Source organism: Erinaceus europaeus, chromosome 3, assembly GCF_950295315.1.
Source record: "Erinaceus europaeus chromosome 3, mEriEur2.1, whole genome shotgun sequence".
In the NCBI taxonomy this organism is placed as follows: domain Eukaryota; kingdom Metazoa; phylum Chordata; class Mammalia; order Eulipotyphla; family Erinaceidae; genus Erinaceus; species Erinaceus europaeus.
In genome coordinates, this window is record NC_080164.1 from 27,452,671 (window position 1) to 27,469,386 (window position 16,716).

The following is a 16,716-nucleotide window of genomic DNA, read 5'->3' on the forward strand; positions in this document are numbered from 1 at the left end:
GAATCACAATCACAACCACACAGAGAAATCCTAGGCTTCACTGCTGAGCCTCCTTCCTGGCCTGGGTTCCTTTTAAGGAAGCTCTTCTAATTGACAAAGAAAGGGGTAGGTCTCCCAGGTGAATTTCTGCACTTCTAGAAACTTTGTTTGCTCACCTAAAAAGATGAAACCCATAGCCTCACGCATGCAAGTACTGTACTCTACTGCTGAGCTGCCTCCCAGCCCAGAGTGTCGTTTTCTTTCAGTGCGCTGAGTGCAGTGGAAACAAACAAACGTGCATCCTTGACGCCTTTTCCCATTATTATTATGATTATGTCTCCTCACCCATTTTCTTGTTTTCCCTGAAACTTTTGCTAAGTTGATGTTGACCCTACCGGGTTGGCTTTTTAAGTTTATTATTATTATTGCTGCTGTTGTCGTTACTATTATTATTACCAGACCACTGTTTAGCTCAGGCTTACGGTGGTGTAGGGGATTGACCCTGGGACCTGGAGACCTCAGGCATGAGAGTTGATTTGCATAACCATTATGCTATCTCCCCCACCTGGCTCTCTTTACTGTCATCTTTTTTCCCCCTCTTCTAGATTTCTTTAGTATGTTTCATTCTCCTCCTCTTTTTTTTTTTTTTTCCATTTTTGGAGGGGGAGAGAAGGCGATAGATTTTTCTTCACTTTAACTTCTTACTCACTAGTCTTTTTTTTTTTTTTAAGTATTTACTTTAATGAGAGAGACAGATTGAAAGACAGACAGACAGATACTAGAGCACTGCTTAGCTCTGGTTTATGGTGGTGCTGGGGACTGAACCTGGGTCCTCAGAGCCCAGGTTCATAAAAGGCATGAAAATCTTTTTGCATAATCATTATGCTACCTTCCAGGCCCTAAAATATTTATTTATTTATTTATTTATTTATTTTTACCAGAGCACTTATGGTGGTGCTGGGGACTGAAGCTGGGAATTCAGAGCCTCAGATATGAAAGTCTTTTGTAGGACCATTATACTACCCCTCCTCCCTCCCTTAGTCTTAAAAAAAATGACTCAATGTTTCTTCCTGATTTTTGAGTGTTTCTTGTCTGATTTCCTTATTTAAAGAGAGAGACCAGAGCCTCACGCTTTTCTACCTGAGAGGCATTTCCTGAGGTGGGCCTTGTCCTTTCCTTTCCTTTCCTTTCCTTTCCTTTCCTTTCCTTTCCTTTCCTTTCCTTTCCTTTCTTTTCCTTTCCTTTCCCCTTTCCTTTCTCCTTCCCTTTCCTTTCCTTTCCTGTCCTTTTTTCTTTTCTTCTTCTTCCTCTTTTTTTTTTTTTTTTTTTTGCCTCCAGGGTTATCGCTGGGGCTTGGCGCCTACACTACAAATGCACTGCTCCTGCAGCCATTTTTTTCAATTTTTTGCATAGGACAGAGAGAAATTGAGAGGGAGAGGGGAAGATAGACAGGGAGAGAAGAAGGTAGACACCTACACACCTGCTTCACCACTTGTGAAGTGACCCCCCTGCAGGTGGGGAGCTGGGGGCTCGAACTAGCCTCCTTGCGTGGGTCCTTGGACTTCATACTATGTGCACTTAACCCAGTGCTCCACCACCCGCCCTGCCCCACCCCAATTATTTTCTTTTAGAAAAAAAATAAACATTTCACAATTATTATAACATGAGAATTTTTTTTCATATCTCTTTGAGGATATTAATTATAAGATTTCTTAAAGTTTCATTTCTGCATAATTATTCATTGATTTTTTTCTCCTTTTAGAAAATATGCGTATAGAATTTTCACTTTTCATTATTATTATTTTAATTTTTTATGTTTATTTATTTCCCCTTTTGTTGCCCTTGATTTTTATTATTGTTGTAGTTATTATTGTTGTTATTGATGTCGTCATTGCTAGATAGGACAGAGAGAAATGGAGGGAGGAGGGGAAGACAGAGAGGGGGAGAGAAAGACAGACACCTGCAGACCTGTTTCACTGCCTGTGAAGCAACTACTCTGCAGGTGGGGAACCAGGGGCTTGAACCGGGATCCTTACGCCAGTCCTTGCGCTTTGCGCCACCTGGGCTTAACCCGCTGCGCTACTGCCCGACTCCCTACACTTCTCATTATTTTATAGTGTAAGCAGGATTCAGGTTAGCTGAGGACCCTTAGCTCATTATTTATTTTGAATAGAGAAGCCTTCAGTAAAAAGGACAAAACGTCTGAGTAGCCTAGAAGGTGGAGCTGCGGAAGAGCGTAGGCCTTGCACTTATGAAGTCCTGAGTTTGATGCCCAGGAGAGTGAAGCTCTGGTTCTCTCTTGTTTACAGATAAATGGCTCCTCTTCCTCGTCCTCGTCCTCGTCCTCTTCCTCCTCCTTTCTATCCCTCTCCTCTTCCTTCTCCTTCTCTTCCTTTTTCCTCTCTTCACTTCCTCTGCCCCTCCTCCTTCTCCCTGGCTTCCTTCTCCTCTTCCTCCTCAACTCCCTTTCTTCCTCCTCTCTCTGTTCCTCCTTCTCCTTGCCCTCCTCCTCTCTCTTTCTTTTCTCCTCCTCCTCTCTCTTTCTCTTCTCCTCCTCCGTACCTCTTTTTCAATAGAGGGCCTCACCCATTCACAATCTTACCAAACCAACTGTTTTACTCAAGGAGAGAGTAAAGGCCATGCCAGAGCACCAGAGGTTTCTCCAGAGCCTTGGCACTCCCATCCGGTGCCAGGGTCCCAACATGGGTCTTGTGATTTGCAAGTCATGTGCCCTACCCTGTGAGATATCTCTGAAGCCCAATTTATAATTCTTAAACGTCAACCCGGAAGCAAGTTGACCTTGGACAGGTGACCCTTTCGTGTCCATTTCCCCGTACTTGCTTTTTCTTGCTTCCAAGAGCTATTCATCACCTCTGCCATTCTAACAGGGCTTGGGGGAGGCAGGGCTAATGGGCATTCCCTCTGGTCTGTTTCTGAAGCTAAAAGGCAGACTGTGGCCCTCGAACTGCTTGAATCAGAAAGGAAGTATGTTATCAACATCTCTCTGATCCTGAAGATCAAGGCCACATTCCAGGGCTCGGATGGGAAGAGGAACGCCAAGGAGAGAAGGTACCCGTGCATGCGTGCCTTTGCTTGTCAGGTTGATCCAGACTGAAGGTAAGTTGTCTCTTGTCTCCACTGGGGGGAGGTGGGATTCTGGGAACTTCCAGAGCTCCTGAAAGAATAGTTGGAAAGAGATGAGGCAGCCTCAGCAGGGAACCCATGCCAGTCTCAAATTTAGATTTTTGGCAGATGAAGTGATCGGACAACTGTATGAGTAAGTGCAAAGGACTCTAAAACATGGCCACCACAGTGTCACCCATGATGTGGCCAGCCAGGTGCAAAGTAGGTGTGGGGATCCTCCACTCAGGGCCCTTAGAGGGCCTGGGCCTCTGCTGTGAGGAGGCAGCAGCCAGCTTTGTTGGTGGAGCCCTGATTGCAGAGTGGGCACTCAGCTGCCTCTTGGGATGGGGAGACGGGGCCTGCTGCACTTGATCAGCTAGGCCTTTTCTCCCCTGACTCTGGGCTGTTTCCAGCCTCTTCCCTGGGTCTCTGCGGTACCTGGTCCAGCAGCACCTGGATCTGCTTCATGCGCTGCAGGAAAGGGTCCTCAAGTGGCCTCGCCAAGGGGTCCTCGGAGACTTGTTCCTGAAGCTGACGAATGATGAGGTGAGTTCTTGTGTGTCCTTTGCCAACTTGGCCTATGGTGTATAACTCTGTCTCCCTGGCCCATCTCTCTCTCTCTCTGATTTACTTATTTTCATGAGAGAAAGAGAGAAACCAGGCAGTGCTGGGGATTGAACTTCGGAGTTCTTGGGTCTGTGGCATGCAAGTCCTAGGCTCTGATGTTGGGTTCTCTCTGCAGCCCTTGCTGCTTCTCTGAATGGAGAATCTAGAATGTGTGAATTTCAGAGTGAGTACTCCTGGGATTTCATGTAGCTGCCTCATTTTATTATTATTTATTTCTTATATTATTATTATTACCAGAGGTTTGCTAAACTCCAGATTCTGGTGGTGCTGGGGATTGAACCTGTGGCTTTTTGTGCTTCAGGTATGAATGTCTCCTTCTTTTTAATATGTAACTTATTTGACAGAATGGGCAGAGAATGAGAGATAAGAACATTGTTCAACACTGGGATAAGGTGGTGTTGGGGACTGAACCTGCAGCCTCTGGGGTTGCAAGCCCAGTTGCAAGACATGCAAGCCAGCACTTTCACAATGAGCTGACTTCCCCTGTGGCCTGGGAGGTGGTACAGTGGGTAAATCAGTGAACTCTCAAGAGTGTGGTCCTAAATTCAATCCCCACCACTGTTCATTTCAGACTGATGCTCTGGGTAAAGCCACATGCAGCAGGGAGCTTCACAAGCAGTGAAGCAGGGCTGTAGGTCTCTCTCTTTAATTATTATTATTATTTATTTATTATATAGAGAGAAACTGGGAAGGGGGAGATAGAGACAGAAAGAGACAGAGAGACACCTGCAGCCCAGTTTCACCACTCGTGAAGCTTTCCCCTTGCAGGTGGGGACCAGAGGCTTGACCCTGGGTCCCTATGCACTACAATGTGCTTAACCAGGTGTGCCATCTCCTGACCCCATCTCTCTCTCTCTCTCTCTCTCTCTCTCTCTCTTCTTTTCTTTGCTGCTGGTTGCTGGGGCTCATTACCCACACTGCTCCTAGGGGTCTTTTTTTTTTTTCTTTTTCATTTTATTCGATTGGACAGAGAGTAGTTGAGAGGGGGAAGGGAGATAGTGAGAAAGACACCTGCAGAACTTCTTCACTGCTTGTGAAGTGCTCTTGCTACAGCTGGGGAGTGGGGGCTCAAACCTGGGTCCTTACACAGGCCCTTGTGTATCAGATTATGTACATTTCATGTTACAGTGCACAAGGACCCAGGTTCGAGCCCCCAGTCCTCACCTGCAGGGGAAAGCTTTTTGAGCGGTAAAGCAAGTCTGCAGGTGTCTTTCTGTCTCTCTCCTCCTCTGTCTCCCCTCATCTCAGTTTCTGGCTATCTCTATCCAACAACAACAGAAAAGATTGTGTGCATTTAACCAGATGTGCTACTGTCTGGCCCCCTCTCTCTCCTCAGCTCTTCCTCCCCTCTCAATTTCTTTCTGTCTCTATCCAATAAATAATAAATATTAAAAATATTTGATGGTGGGTAAGCCAGGCTTTGCTGGCAACCAGCCTGTGAGTGGCAGCAGGTCTCGGCTGCGGGTGACGGTGTTAGTCCACAGCTGCCTCACACACAGGGAGTGGCACACACACACGTCTGCCTCCTTGTATCTGGGGTGCTTTCTTGTTCTGAGACTGGGGGCCCTGCAGGTGTGGAGCTCTGGAGGCTGAGCACTTCCTCCTGGAGCCTACGGGGAGGAGGCCATGACTACGTTGGTGACTGTGCAGGTAGTGGGTCAGGTGAAGCCACAGCCTGGGCAATAAATAGCTGCCCACCTGGCTGTCGGTGATGGAGCGGAGAGACGGAAAATGGGCATCTCGTCATGTCGCCATCTAAGCTCTGTCTTCATGTGCCCAGCCCTCTCCCTGCCTTGGTCTGTCCTTTCACTTGCCCTCATGAAAGCAGAGTTATGATGGGGCCTGTCACGTATGAGGTCTTGGGTTCGAGTGTAAGCGCCATGGGGGAGCACCAGGCACCCCACTGGGGGAGCTCCGTGGAGTGGTGCTGTGGTATCTCTCTGTTCCCTCTTCTTTCTCTCTCTCAAATCCAGAATGAGAGCGTCGTTTTGGGAAGGCCCCTCTGTGGTGGTGTCACACATGTGTGAGGCCCTGGGATCTTCCCCTCGTGCCACATCCAAACAGAGATAAAGCAACCAATAAATTTATTCATTAAAATCCTTTCTAAGATCTGTCTAAAATAAAAACAGGGCTGTGAGCGTTGCTTCTCAAGTCCGTAGGTATAGTCACCATAAAATCAAAAGATCTTTATTTTATTTTATTATTATTATTTTAAAGTATTTTATTTATTTTATTTTTTGAGAAAGATGCAGAGAAAGACAGAGAGAGAAACACCAGAGCACTGCTCAGCTCTGGTTTATGGTGGTGCAGGGGATTAAACCTGGGACTTCGGAGCCTCAGGCATGAGAGTCTCTTTGCATAACCACTATGCTATCTACCCCCTAATTTATTTTATTTTTTATCGCCACTAGGGTTATTGCTGGGGCCTGGTGCCTGCACAACAAACCCACCACTCACAGCAATCATTTTTTTAAGATTTATTTTGATAGGACAGAGAGAAATTGAGAGGGAAAGGAGAGATAAAGAGAGACACTTATAGACCTGCTTTACCACTTGTAAAACTTCCTACCTTCTGCAGGTAGGGGCCGGGGGCTTCAACCCGGGTCCATGTGTATAGTGACATATGTGCTCAAATGTCCCCCAAAAGACTGATAAAAAGAGACTTTATTTTATCTTATTTCCCCCTTTTAATTTTGTTTAATAGCAGGTTACAAGATGGTAGAATTGTATGGTATCCTTGCTCATCACACCCAACACAATACTTCTGTGTCCCCTCTCTCCTACCTCTTAAAGATAACCACCATAGTTCTATTAAAAAAGAGATTTTCAAAGCATAATAATGAACTCATTAGAATGAATGATAAAGATAATCTTTGAAAAACTCTCATTTCCTTCACACCTAACACTATAGAAATATCATTTGGCACAAGGACTGGCGTAAGGATCCGGTTTGAGCCCCCGGCTCCCCACCTGCAGGGATGTCACTTCACAAGCGGTGAAGCAGGTCTGTAGGTATCTATCTTTTTCTCACCCCTCTGTCTTCCCTTCTTCTCTCCATTTCTCTCTGTCCTATCTAACAATGATGACATCAATAACAACAACAATGAAACAACAAAGGCAACAAAAGGAAATAAATAAATAAAAATTAAAAAAGAAATATCATTTACAGGCCAGAAAATAGTTCACCCAGTAGGGCATGTGGTAGCCATGTTTGAGTCCAATTCTGCATTAGGGGTGTCTTGCTGTGTGTGTGTGTGTGTGTGTGTGTGTGTGTGTGTGTGAGAGAGAGAGAGAGGAGATATCTTTGGTACTGTGCTATCTCTCCCTCTCTGTCTCTATCTGAAAATGCCTGGAAACAGTGAACTCACTTATATGGGGGTCAGGTGTCACACCACACACGCACACACACATAAAATCTGTGTGTGAGTCGCCCTCATCCCTGCTCCCAGGTTCTCATCTGCATGTCTGTGCTTGGTTCCCAGAATAACTTCCTGGACTATTATGTTGCCTACCTGAGAGACCTGCCTGAGTGCATCTCGCTGGTGCACGTGGTCGTTCTGAAGGAGGTACGTGCCCCCCCACGTGACACTGTCCCCACCCTGGACATGAAGCAGGTGCCAGGGTCTCTGCCCGGCCAGGTCCCGTCTGCTGCTGAGCTACTGCCATTCCTGCCTGGACCCCAGGGCCCCGCCACTGGAGAGAGAGCCCCTGTGAGGCTCACTTGCTTTCGAGGCTGGGCTGGAGAGCCATCTCGGCCACCTGTGCCTGTGGGTGTGCGGGCTCCCTCTGTGGTTTTGGGCGTGTCACAGCACTACTGCCGCAGTGACCTGCTAGCTAGGTGTCCAGAAGCACCTACCAATCAAGGAGGATTCTGGCTGCTTTAGGACAAGAGGAGGAGATGGTTGAGGAACCCTAAAGTTAAGTTTTGCAAGAAGAGGGTCTCTGTCTTATTAAGTGCCTGTTACAGCTCCCATGACACCCACCCCAGTAGGCTGCACATCACATGCCAGTTCTCAGCAAATGGTTAAGAGAGAAGGGGGAGGGGTGGGGGGAGGGGGGAAGGGGGAGACAGGGCAGGGCAGGGGAGGGGGGCATGGGCAAACTCCAACCCACTCTTGTGCTGGTTTCCAGTTTTTCTCATCTCCTTCCGCACTCTCCTGAAGCTCCAGTCCACCCTTCTTGGCGATTAGTAAATGGCAATGATGGTGTCTGTTTTTGCCACCGGAATTATCCATGGGCTCAGTGTCAGCACTCTGAATCCACAGCTTCCCGTGGCCATTTTTTCCAATTATTCTCTGTCTTTTCTATTTTATTTGATAGGACAGAGAGAAATTGAGGGTGAGAAGAGAGAGAGAGGGAGAGAGACAGACACCTGCAGACCTGCTTCACTGCTTGTGAAGCAACCTCTCTGCAAGTGGGGGGCAGGGGCTCTAGCCTGGGTCCTTGAGTATGATAATGACTGTGCTCAACTGGGTGCACCACTACCTGGCCCCCATGAGTGATGCTTCTTGCTGGAGAGCCTCAGCTCCAGTATAATGCCTGAGTGCCCGTGTCTCTTAAGCACCACATTTAGGTAGATGGGGCTTGTGTGGTCAGCTAGACAGCTTCTAGAGCAGGCCTGGGCTCTGTAGTAGATGGCTAATGGGCAGTGAGCGACTGTTGGAGGACACCTGCCTGACCTCTGGAGGCAGGAGCCGCTCTGGGATTAACTCTTGCTGCTCTGGGCCTGGGCCTGGGCCTGGGGTCCCAGGGTGTGGGGAACACTGGAGTGTGACACCCCTCCGTCTCACACAGGGGGATGAGGAGATCAAATCTGACATCTACACACTCTTCTTCCACATTGTCCAGCGCATCCCCGAGTACCTGATCCACTTGCAGGTAGGTGTGGTGTGGGGCGGGGTCCTCCCTGCTTGAGCCCCTTAGGCTCCTAGTTAGGTGGCACTGCAGAGCCAGGGGTCTTTGCGACTGGGCTGTCAGAAAGTCATGGCATCCTTTCCTTGCCTTGCCTTTTGCCACCAGGGTTACTGCTGGGTGCACAGCTCCTGGAGACCATTTTTTTCTTTTCTTATCCCCCCCCCTTCTTTATGTAATAGAATAGAGGGAAATAGAGAGATGAAGCTTCCCTCCTGCAGGGGGAGCAGGGGTCAAAGCTTGGCTCTTGTGTATGGTGACGTGTGCACTCAACAGGTATGTCGCCATCTGGCCTCCTTTATATGTTTATGCAGAAATGCATCATGACTTTTCCAACAGCCCAGTATTTCTGAGAAGGACGACAGTGGTTAAGATTGCCGTGGTTTATGACCACCTTCTGATATGAGCTAAAAGCTCTCTTTAAAATGTTTTCTTTGCTCGTGATCCCACCACTTCTCACCCACTCTTGACGTTTGCTGCAGCAGCTCCTGCTGAGCGGGAGCAAACACCCTCCCCACACACATATACACAACCCGCACTGTGTTTGCGCCTTTGGTCTGCAGCTACCTGCAGGCACCCTCAGCTCAGCCAAGAGAGAGCTGTGTGTCTGCCCTTGTCACTGCTGCCCTCACTACCCTCTTTGGCTTTGGCCCAAGGATCCACTGTGCTTTGTCCTGGAAGAAGTGGACTCACTGACTTCTACCCTCTGCCACAGGGTCTGGAGAAGCTCAGAGGAATGAGCTTTGTAAGGCATGTCAGCACAGCCTTCTTCTCATACCACCTCACCTGCTTAATTGTGGACCAGCCAGCCCAAACGACTGAGAAATGCTTGGGGTCTAGCTTAGGCAGAAGTTGCCCACTACCAGAGTGAAAAAACAAAACAAGATGAGCAACACCTTTCAGTTGTATGTGATTTTAAATTCTGAAGCATCTTCTCATGACAATGACCTTATTCACTCCTGTTAACGATCCCTCTCCCCAATAGGCAACATCACCACCATGTTTTGGATAATGAAGGGCGCACCAAAGACTTTAAGCAGCTTGACCTAGATTAACACACCTAGTAGGCAGAAACACCAGGACTAAAACCCAGGTGTTTCGAGCAAGTGAGCCAGAGCTCTGTTCCTGATGTCCAATGAACTCAAATCCTGCAACTTGATAGATGGTACCTGGTGAAGGTCGCTTGGCCTCACTGTGCCTGAGTTTCCTTTTTGTGGAGGGCAGGTAATCCTTACCTGAGTGGATGTGATCACACTTGAATGAGGAGAGAGAGGAAGAGGGCTCAGTGCTTGGCAGCAGCTGGCACACATGGCCCGCTACAACACAGTGGGTGGTATAAGAGGGGCACTGCTGAGCCAGGATGGGTGCAGACCCCCCCCCACACACACACACACACACACCATCCCAGTAGCCTTGATGCTGGATAGTTTCATCAATGCCTGCTGGGTTTAGGGCACTGCCTGTGGGGTCTAACTGTTAGAATGGCCTCGGTGACCCCTTGCCCAAATGGAGTCATGCCTTTGCACCTGGCTGAACTGGCTCACTACTCTTATTACCCCTGGGCTGATGGATACAGAGCAGAGGTTGCGGCCTTTGCATCTGTCACCTGATCACACACACCACTGGCTAAGAGCAAGAGCCTCCTCCCAGGCCGCCCAGCAGAGTTGTCAGCCTCCCAGCGCTTTTGCGGGACTGTTTAATACCATAGATACATCTCGATATTCTAGGCTTATGCCTGTTTCAGATCAGCACAAACTAGGACTTAATCAAACACTGTAAGGCGGACAACGCAATGGATTTCCAGAGGTCAGTGTGTTGGGGGAGGCCAAAGTCTCCCCCTCCACCAAAGTGATCACCCAAGAACTGAGGAGACACTGTGACCTGTTAACCTGCAGAGACATTACCTACCTCGATACCATATGGGACTAGTCAGTAGAACTGTGCAAGCGTTGCACCTGTCCCGAGATGGTCGATGTACCTGCCATTTGATATTTACCCTATGCAATCAATATCTCTGCTGTGCCCCCTCCACTCTTTTCTGGATATACCCATTATGTTTTCTTGCTGATGTGAGCTTTCTGTGGAATTTCTCTGTTACATCCCTGTAAAAGGATGAACTAGTCTGTGAGAGTCATGGCATCTCTTCTGTCTCCCTCAGACAGAAGGCTGTTTGCCACACCGGCTTTGCTCAGAGTCAGCTTAAGTCAGAATATTTGTCCTTGTTTGAGAAGCATGATGTGAGTTAGCCTGCATGGAGATTTCAGTCTCAAGGACCAGGGGAGTGCGTCCCTGCAGGTGCTTTTTGCTCTGATTCTGCAGCCCGGTTGCTTTTCCTCCCCGCCTCTCCCACCCCCCAGAATGTGCTGAAGTTCACAGAGCAGGAGCACCCTGACTACTACCTGTTGCTGGTGTGCGTGCAGCGGCTGCGTGTCTTCATCTCCCACTACACCCTGCTGTTCCAGTGCAACGAGGACCTGCTGATCCAGAAGCGCAAGAAGCTCAAGAAGTAAGAGGGGGCATCACGCGGTAGCACAGCGGGTTAAGCGCCGGTGGTGCGAAGCGCAAGGACCCGAGGAAGGATCCTGGTTCGAACACCCCTGGCTCCCCACCTGCAGGGGAATCGCTTCACAGGCGGTGAAGCAGGTCTGCAGGTGTCTGTCTTTCTCTTCCCCTCTCTGTCTTCCCCTCCTCTCTCCATTTCTCTCTGTCCTATGCAACAACATCATCAATAACAAGAACAGTAATAACAACCGCAACAATAAAACAACAAGTGCTACAAATGGGAATAAATAAATAAATATTTTTTAAAAGATTAAAAAAAAAGAAGAGGGCCAGGCCTCAGGGCTGAGGGGCATGTGGGGCTGGTTCAGTGGGTGGTGATTCAGGACCTGCACACTGGAGGCTTCTGGTTTGACCTCTAGCACCACATGTACCTGAGTGGTGCTCTGGCTCTTCTCTCTCATAAGAAATAAGTGAAATAAATCTTTTATATATTTTTTAGAGTCACCAGAGCTATCACTGGGGCTGTGAGTACACGGCTTTCAGTGGCCATTTTTCCTTCACACCCTCTCCCCCCCCCATCTATTTTATTTGATAGGACGGAGAAAAATTGAGAGGGGAGGGGAGAAAAAGAGGGAGGAGAGACACTTGTGGACCTGCTTCACTTCTTGTGAAGCTTCCCTCACTGCAGGTGAGGAGTTGAGGGCTCAAATTTAGGTCCCTTACACATGGTGACATGTACGCTCAACCAGGTCCACCACTGCCCAGGCCCAAAATAAATCTCTTTTTTTAAGTGAAAAAAATTTTATCTTTTAAATTTTAATTTCTTTTGTTTATTGCCACCAGGTTATCATAGTGTCAGCACTATGCATGGGTCTCTCTCTCTCTCTCTCTCTCTCTCCCTCTTGATTTGTCTCTATCCAAAATAAATCAAGTAAAAATAAAAAATCTTTTTAAAAAGCAATAAAAACAAAAACTAAATAAACAAAACCAAAAGGCAATCAGCCAGATAAGCCAAATAGCTCCAAGACTACAGGAGTACTTCCTCTGTGCCAGATCTTGTTCTACATGCTGAGTGGACGGACGGCAGTGAACAGAACATGAGCGAGAGTTGGCCAGCCAGCAGCCAGCTCAGAAGCAGCTAGGTGGCAGTGTGTGTCATGGTTAAAGATAAAGTAGACAAGGCCATGCAGCTTCACACTCAGAAGAGAGAGGAGGGGCTGAGGAGGGGAAGCCTCCAGTTTCCAGTGACAGCAACCCCAGCAGAGCTCCCAAAGTACCTGACTCCCTTCAGCCCCAGACCAACCCAAAGGGGAGGGTGCCAAGCCCCCCCCCCAAGAAGCCATTTCCCAAGTCAGGGGACAGCTCCTCACGCCACACCTACCCCCAGCCCCAACTCCTCAGCCAATTCAGTAGCAGCGTGCGTCCTGTTGAGTAGGCAGCTTGGCATTTATTCATCTAAATTGTACATGCTTTATTAATTGAGGAAATGCTGTCCTACATGTGTGTTGTTTCAGGGGTCCAGCTTCACACCTCCCCTGAGCCCCACCCCTTATGTGCCAGCCCCAGATTTTCAGACCCAGGGCCAGGGTTCATACATATATCACCCTGTATAAGTCCTCTTTTCGCTTGCTCTGTCTTTTTAAAAATTATATCTTTATCTTTATTTACTTATTGAATAGAAACAACCAGAAATTGAGAGGAAAGGGTGAGATAGAGAGGGAAAGAGACAAGAGAGACACCTGCAGCACTGCTTCACCACTCACAAAGCTTTCCCCCTGCAGGTGGGGAGCAGGGGCTCAAATCCGGGTCCTTGGACATTGCGATGTGTGTTCAACCAGGTGCACCACCGCCTGACCTCCCTTGCTTTGTCTTTTAAATACCATGGATATGTGAGACCCTTCAGTTCTTTCTTTCTTTTTTTTCCCTCCTTCTGACTTGTTTCACCTTTTCCATGTTGTAGGGGGAAAAAATCAAGACTGAAGCAAAAAGCAAGATTTTACCATGTTTTGTTTTTATTTTATTATTATTATTATTTAAATATTTATTTATTCCCTTTTGTTGCCCTTGTTGTTTTATTGTTCTAGTTACTATTGTTTGTTATTGATGTCGCTGTTGTTGGATAGGACAAACAGAATGGAGAGAGGAGGGGAAGACAGAGAGGGGGAGAGAAAGACACCTGCAGACCTGCTTCACCACCTGTGAAGCGACTCCCCTGCAGGTGGGGAGCCGGGGGCTCAAACCGGGATCCTTCCGCCAGTTCTTGTGCTTCGCGCCACCTGTGCTTAGTTGCTGCACTACCGCCTGACTCCCTAGTATTATTATTTTTATTGCCACCAAGGTTATCAGTGGGGCTTGGTGCCAGCACTATTAATCCACTGTTCCTGGCAGCCATTTTTTCTTTCTATTTTTTATTTGATAGGACAGAGAGAAATTGAGAGGGGAGGGGGAGACAGACAGGAAGAGAAAAAGATAGACACCTGCAGACCTGATTCACTGCTCCTGAAGCTTCTCCCCTGCAGGTGGGGTGCGGGGGCTCAGTCTTGAATTCTTGCACATGGTAATGTGCGCACTCACTCAACTGGGTGCACCACCTCCTGATCTTATCTTTTCTACAGCTGAGTAGAATCCTATTGTGTGTACAGCCCACAACTTTGTTATCCCTCGTATGCCTAGAGGGACTTGGGCCAGAAGGCGTGGGGTGGTGGTGGGGTGGGGTGAGACACAGAGAGACAGGTTTTCTCAGCCGCACCTCATCTGAGAAATACTTGTCTTTTTTCGGCTCCATCTGTGAGTTCAGAGAGACACTCTCACTGCACCCCTGAGCACCCTCACTTCCCGTTATCCCAGGTCCAGCTTAGTGAAGTTGTACAAAGGGTTGGCTTCCCAGTGCGCCAACGCCTGCCCAGAAGCGCCCCCTGCAGGAGGCCCCGAGGCTGTGCGGGACAGCGGGCTCCACGCAGACGACATGCTGCAGCCCTACCCTCCCAGCTCGGCGCCGGCCATCACGTAAGCGCCCTTTGTGTGGAAGGTTCCTGGCAGCGTCCCGGATCCCAGGTGGGGGTGGGAGGGATGCTGGCAGTTGGCCTGCAGGTGACGGGCCAGTCACTGAGCCAACACCTGTACCCCAGAGGAAGGCCCTGATGATGAGGGAGGCCTAGTGGATGGAGGCCAATGCCCACAGCCCCACACTCCACTGTCTGCCCGGATTTCTTGGGGGGGAGGGAGAGGGTTAAAGTGATGGAGTGGAAAAGAGAGCCAGGGAGGCATTTCACAGAGCCTTGGAAGGGCGGGGCCCTGCTTCCCATCTCTGAAAGGTTATGGCAAGGGACAGGGAAGCCCAAGGCAGAGATCAGAGAAATCCAAGGAGGAGAAACAGGTCTGAGGGGGAAGCAGAGTGTCCCCCCCCCCTTGATTCTTCTTGAAGCTTCTTCAGAAAGTCACTGTGTCAGCTCCGTTCCCACAGCCACCTGCTGTCTGCAGGCTGAGAACTTACATCATTTTAAATGAGAACACTCATCAGGGAGAGACAGACATGGAAACATGGAGAAGCAGGAGGGGAAAACTCCATAGTATTTGTTAAAAAACCTTTCTATAATAAAGCCCACAATGCTTTTCTGCCAAGAATCTGTAGAGAAAGGACCCTACACAGAGACCATAGCTTTCCTAGTTTAAGTAGATCACTCTTTGTAGATCAACTCTTTAAAGAGTGGTTAAATTTTATCATCTTTGAAGTGCAACCAATAGCGCTCTCCAAATGATAGCCCTGAACTCTAGACCCTGGCTGCCATCTTGCTGTGTTGGGAAAAACTCAGTAGCAGTCTTCAAAATGAAAAGAAGGATTGGAGTCAGGCCAATATTTCATTTTACTGTTCTTTATACCCTGAAGTGTGAAATCTAACTTTTATCTTAATATCACCAGAGGATACTCACCATTAATGTCTCTATATGTGTTTTTGGTGGTAGAATTAAATATGAATAAACAAGCAGGATAAGCTGTTTGGGTCACTGTACAATGGTGGCACCATCTGACAACTGGATTCCAGACCAGCTAGGAAATCACTTGCAAGCTGAAGCATCTGCTATCTGTGATTTGAAACACCAGTTCTCTAGGAAATTGGACAAACTTTCATTTTAGTAATTTTATTTTTGTGGGTGGATGTTTGAGACAACTTATCAAGCAACTTTCACAGTGAAAAGTCCTTCAGATGGTTTTATTATGAAAATGTCATATATACATAGAAGGGTAGAGGACAGCAAATCCCATCACCACCTTCATGACTCAAGGTATCAACACCAGGTTATGGGTGGGGGAGAGAGCATAATGGTTCTGCAAAAGACCTTCATGCCTGAGTCTCTGAAGTCCCAGGTTCAGTCTCCCACACCACCCTACCGCCATAAGCCAGAGCTCTAGCAAAAACAAACAAACAAACAAACAAAAAATCAGGTCCTAGTTTCCTCCTCTAGGAAGTAGACCATAGATTATTTTGCTTACTCTGTGGGACTTTGCCAGGGCAAGAAATTCGATGCAAAGAGGAGAGGTGCTTTGGGAGGCTAATGGGTGGTACTGGGTCAGAGCATCCATGATGCCCGTCTTAGGCTCACAAGCCAGGGCCACATGGTAGCTCCTAAGTGAGGTTACTCCATGCTTGGATGTGGGGACCCTGTTGGTTGGAGCCCCTTGGTAGGAATGGCTTGTGGAGTGACAGGTCCTGGGAGGGTCTGCAGGTAGGTTTAGGAGCTGGTTGTTTGCAGGATCAGATCAGAAGAGCCTATTTCCTGTAGGGACAGAGGCAGAACACAGGAATGCCTGCATAAAGGCCCAGCTTCAGTCCCAGGCATCACATGTGCCAGAGCTGAGTGGTCCTCTGGTCTCATGCATAAAACTAAATACATCTTTAAAACAAACAAACGGGCCAGGAGAGAAATCACCTGGTAAGGCACACGTCCTCCTTGGGTATGGTTCTGGGTTTGAGCCTTGGCACTACATGGGAGCACCATAAAGAGCATGGGGGAAGCCCCTGTGGGTGGTGGAACAGTGCTGTGGTGACTTTCCCTCTATCTCTCCTCCCCATCCCCAAATTAAAAACAGCAAAGCGAAAAGGCCTGGGCAGGCTGCTCGGTGAGTAGTTGGTGCCCTGGGCACTGCATACAAAACATACACCAAAGAAATAATAAGCAGCCTTTCTTTGTTGCCAAAGATAGCTCAGCTGCAGAGACAGTACTTGCCTACTTGAGGCCCCAGGCTCTGTTGCAGGCACCTGATATGCTGAGTGGAGTGCACTAGGGCCCTGGTTCAACCCCTGGCTCCCCATCTGCCAGGGTGAGGGGGAAGAGCCTCACAAGTGGTGAAGCAGGGCTGCAGGTGTTTCTGTCTCTCTGCTCTAATTCTTTCCCCTTTCAATTTCTTTCGGTCTTATCCAGTAAGATAAATAAAGTTTTAAAAAGTGGAATTATCTTTTTTTAAAAAAATATGTAGTTATTGTTGTTGTTGGGTAGGACAGAGAGAAATGGAGAGAGGAGGTGAAGACAGAGAGGGGGAGAGAAAGATAGACACCTGCAGACCTGCTTCACCGC

The 16,716-nt window shown here is 48.2% G+C and overlaps 1 protein-coding gene across 12 annotated transcripts in view; it reads left to right on the top strand.

The window, feature by feature from the left end:
- ARHGEF33 (Rho guanine nucleotide exchange factor 33) overlaps positions 1-16,716 on the top strand; it is a 99,258-nt gene that overhangs the window by 68,054 nt on the left and 14,488 nt on the right. For all 12 annotated transcript variants that reach the window (XM_060186890.1, XM_060186895.1, XM_060186894.1 and 9 more), the window contains 6 exons: positions 2,919-3,048; positions 3,516-3,648; positions 7,212-7,295; positions 8,524-8,607; positions 10,998-11,146; positions 13,990-14,148. In XM_060186890.1, coding sequence (XP_060042873.1) covers positions 2,919-3,048; positions 3,516-3,648; positions 7,212-7,295; positions 8,524-8,607; positions 10,998-11,146; positions 13,990-14,148 — 739 coding nt within the window. The remainder of the gene's footprint in view (positions 1-2,918; positions 3,049-3,515; positions 3,649-7,211; positions 7,296-8,523; positions 8,608-10,997; positions 11,147-13,989; positions 14,149-16,716) is intronic.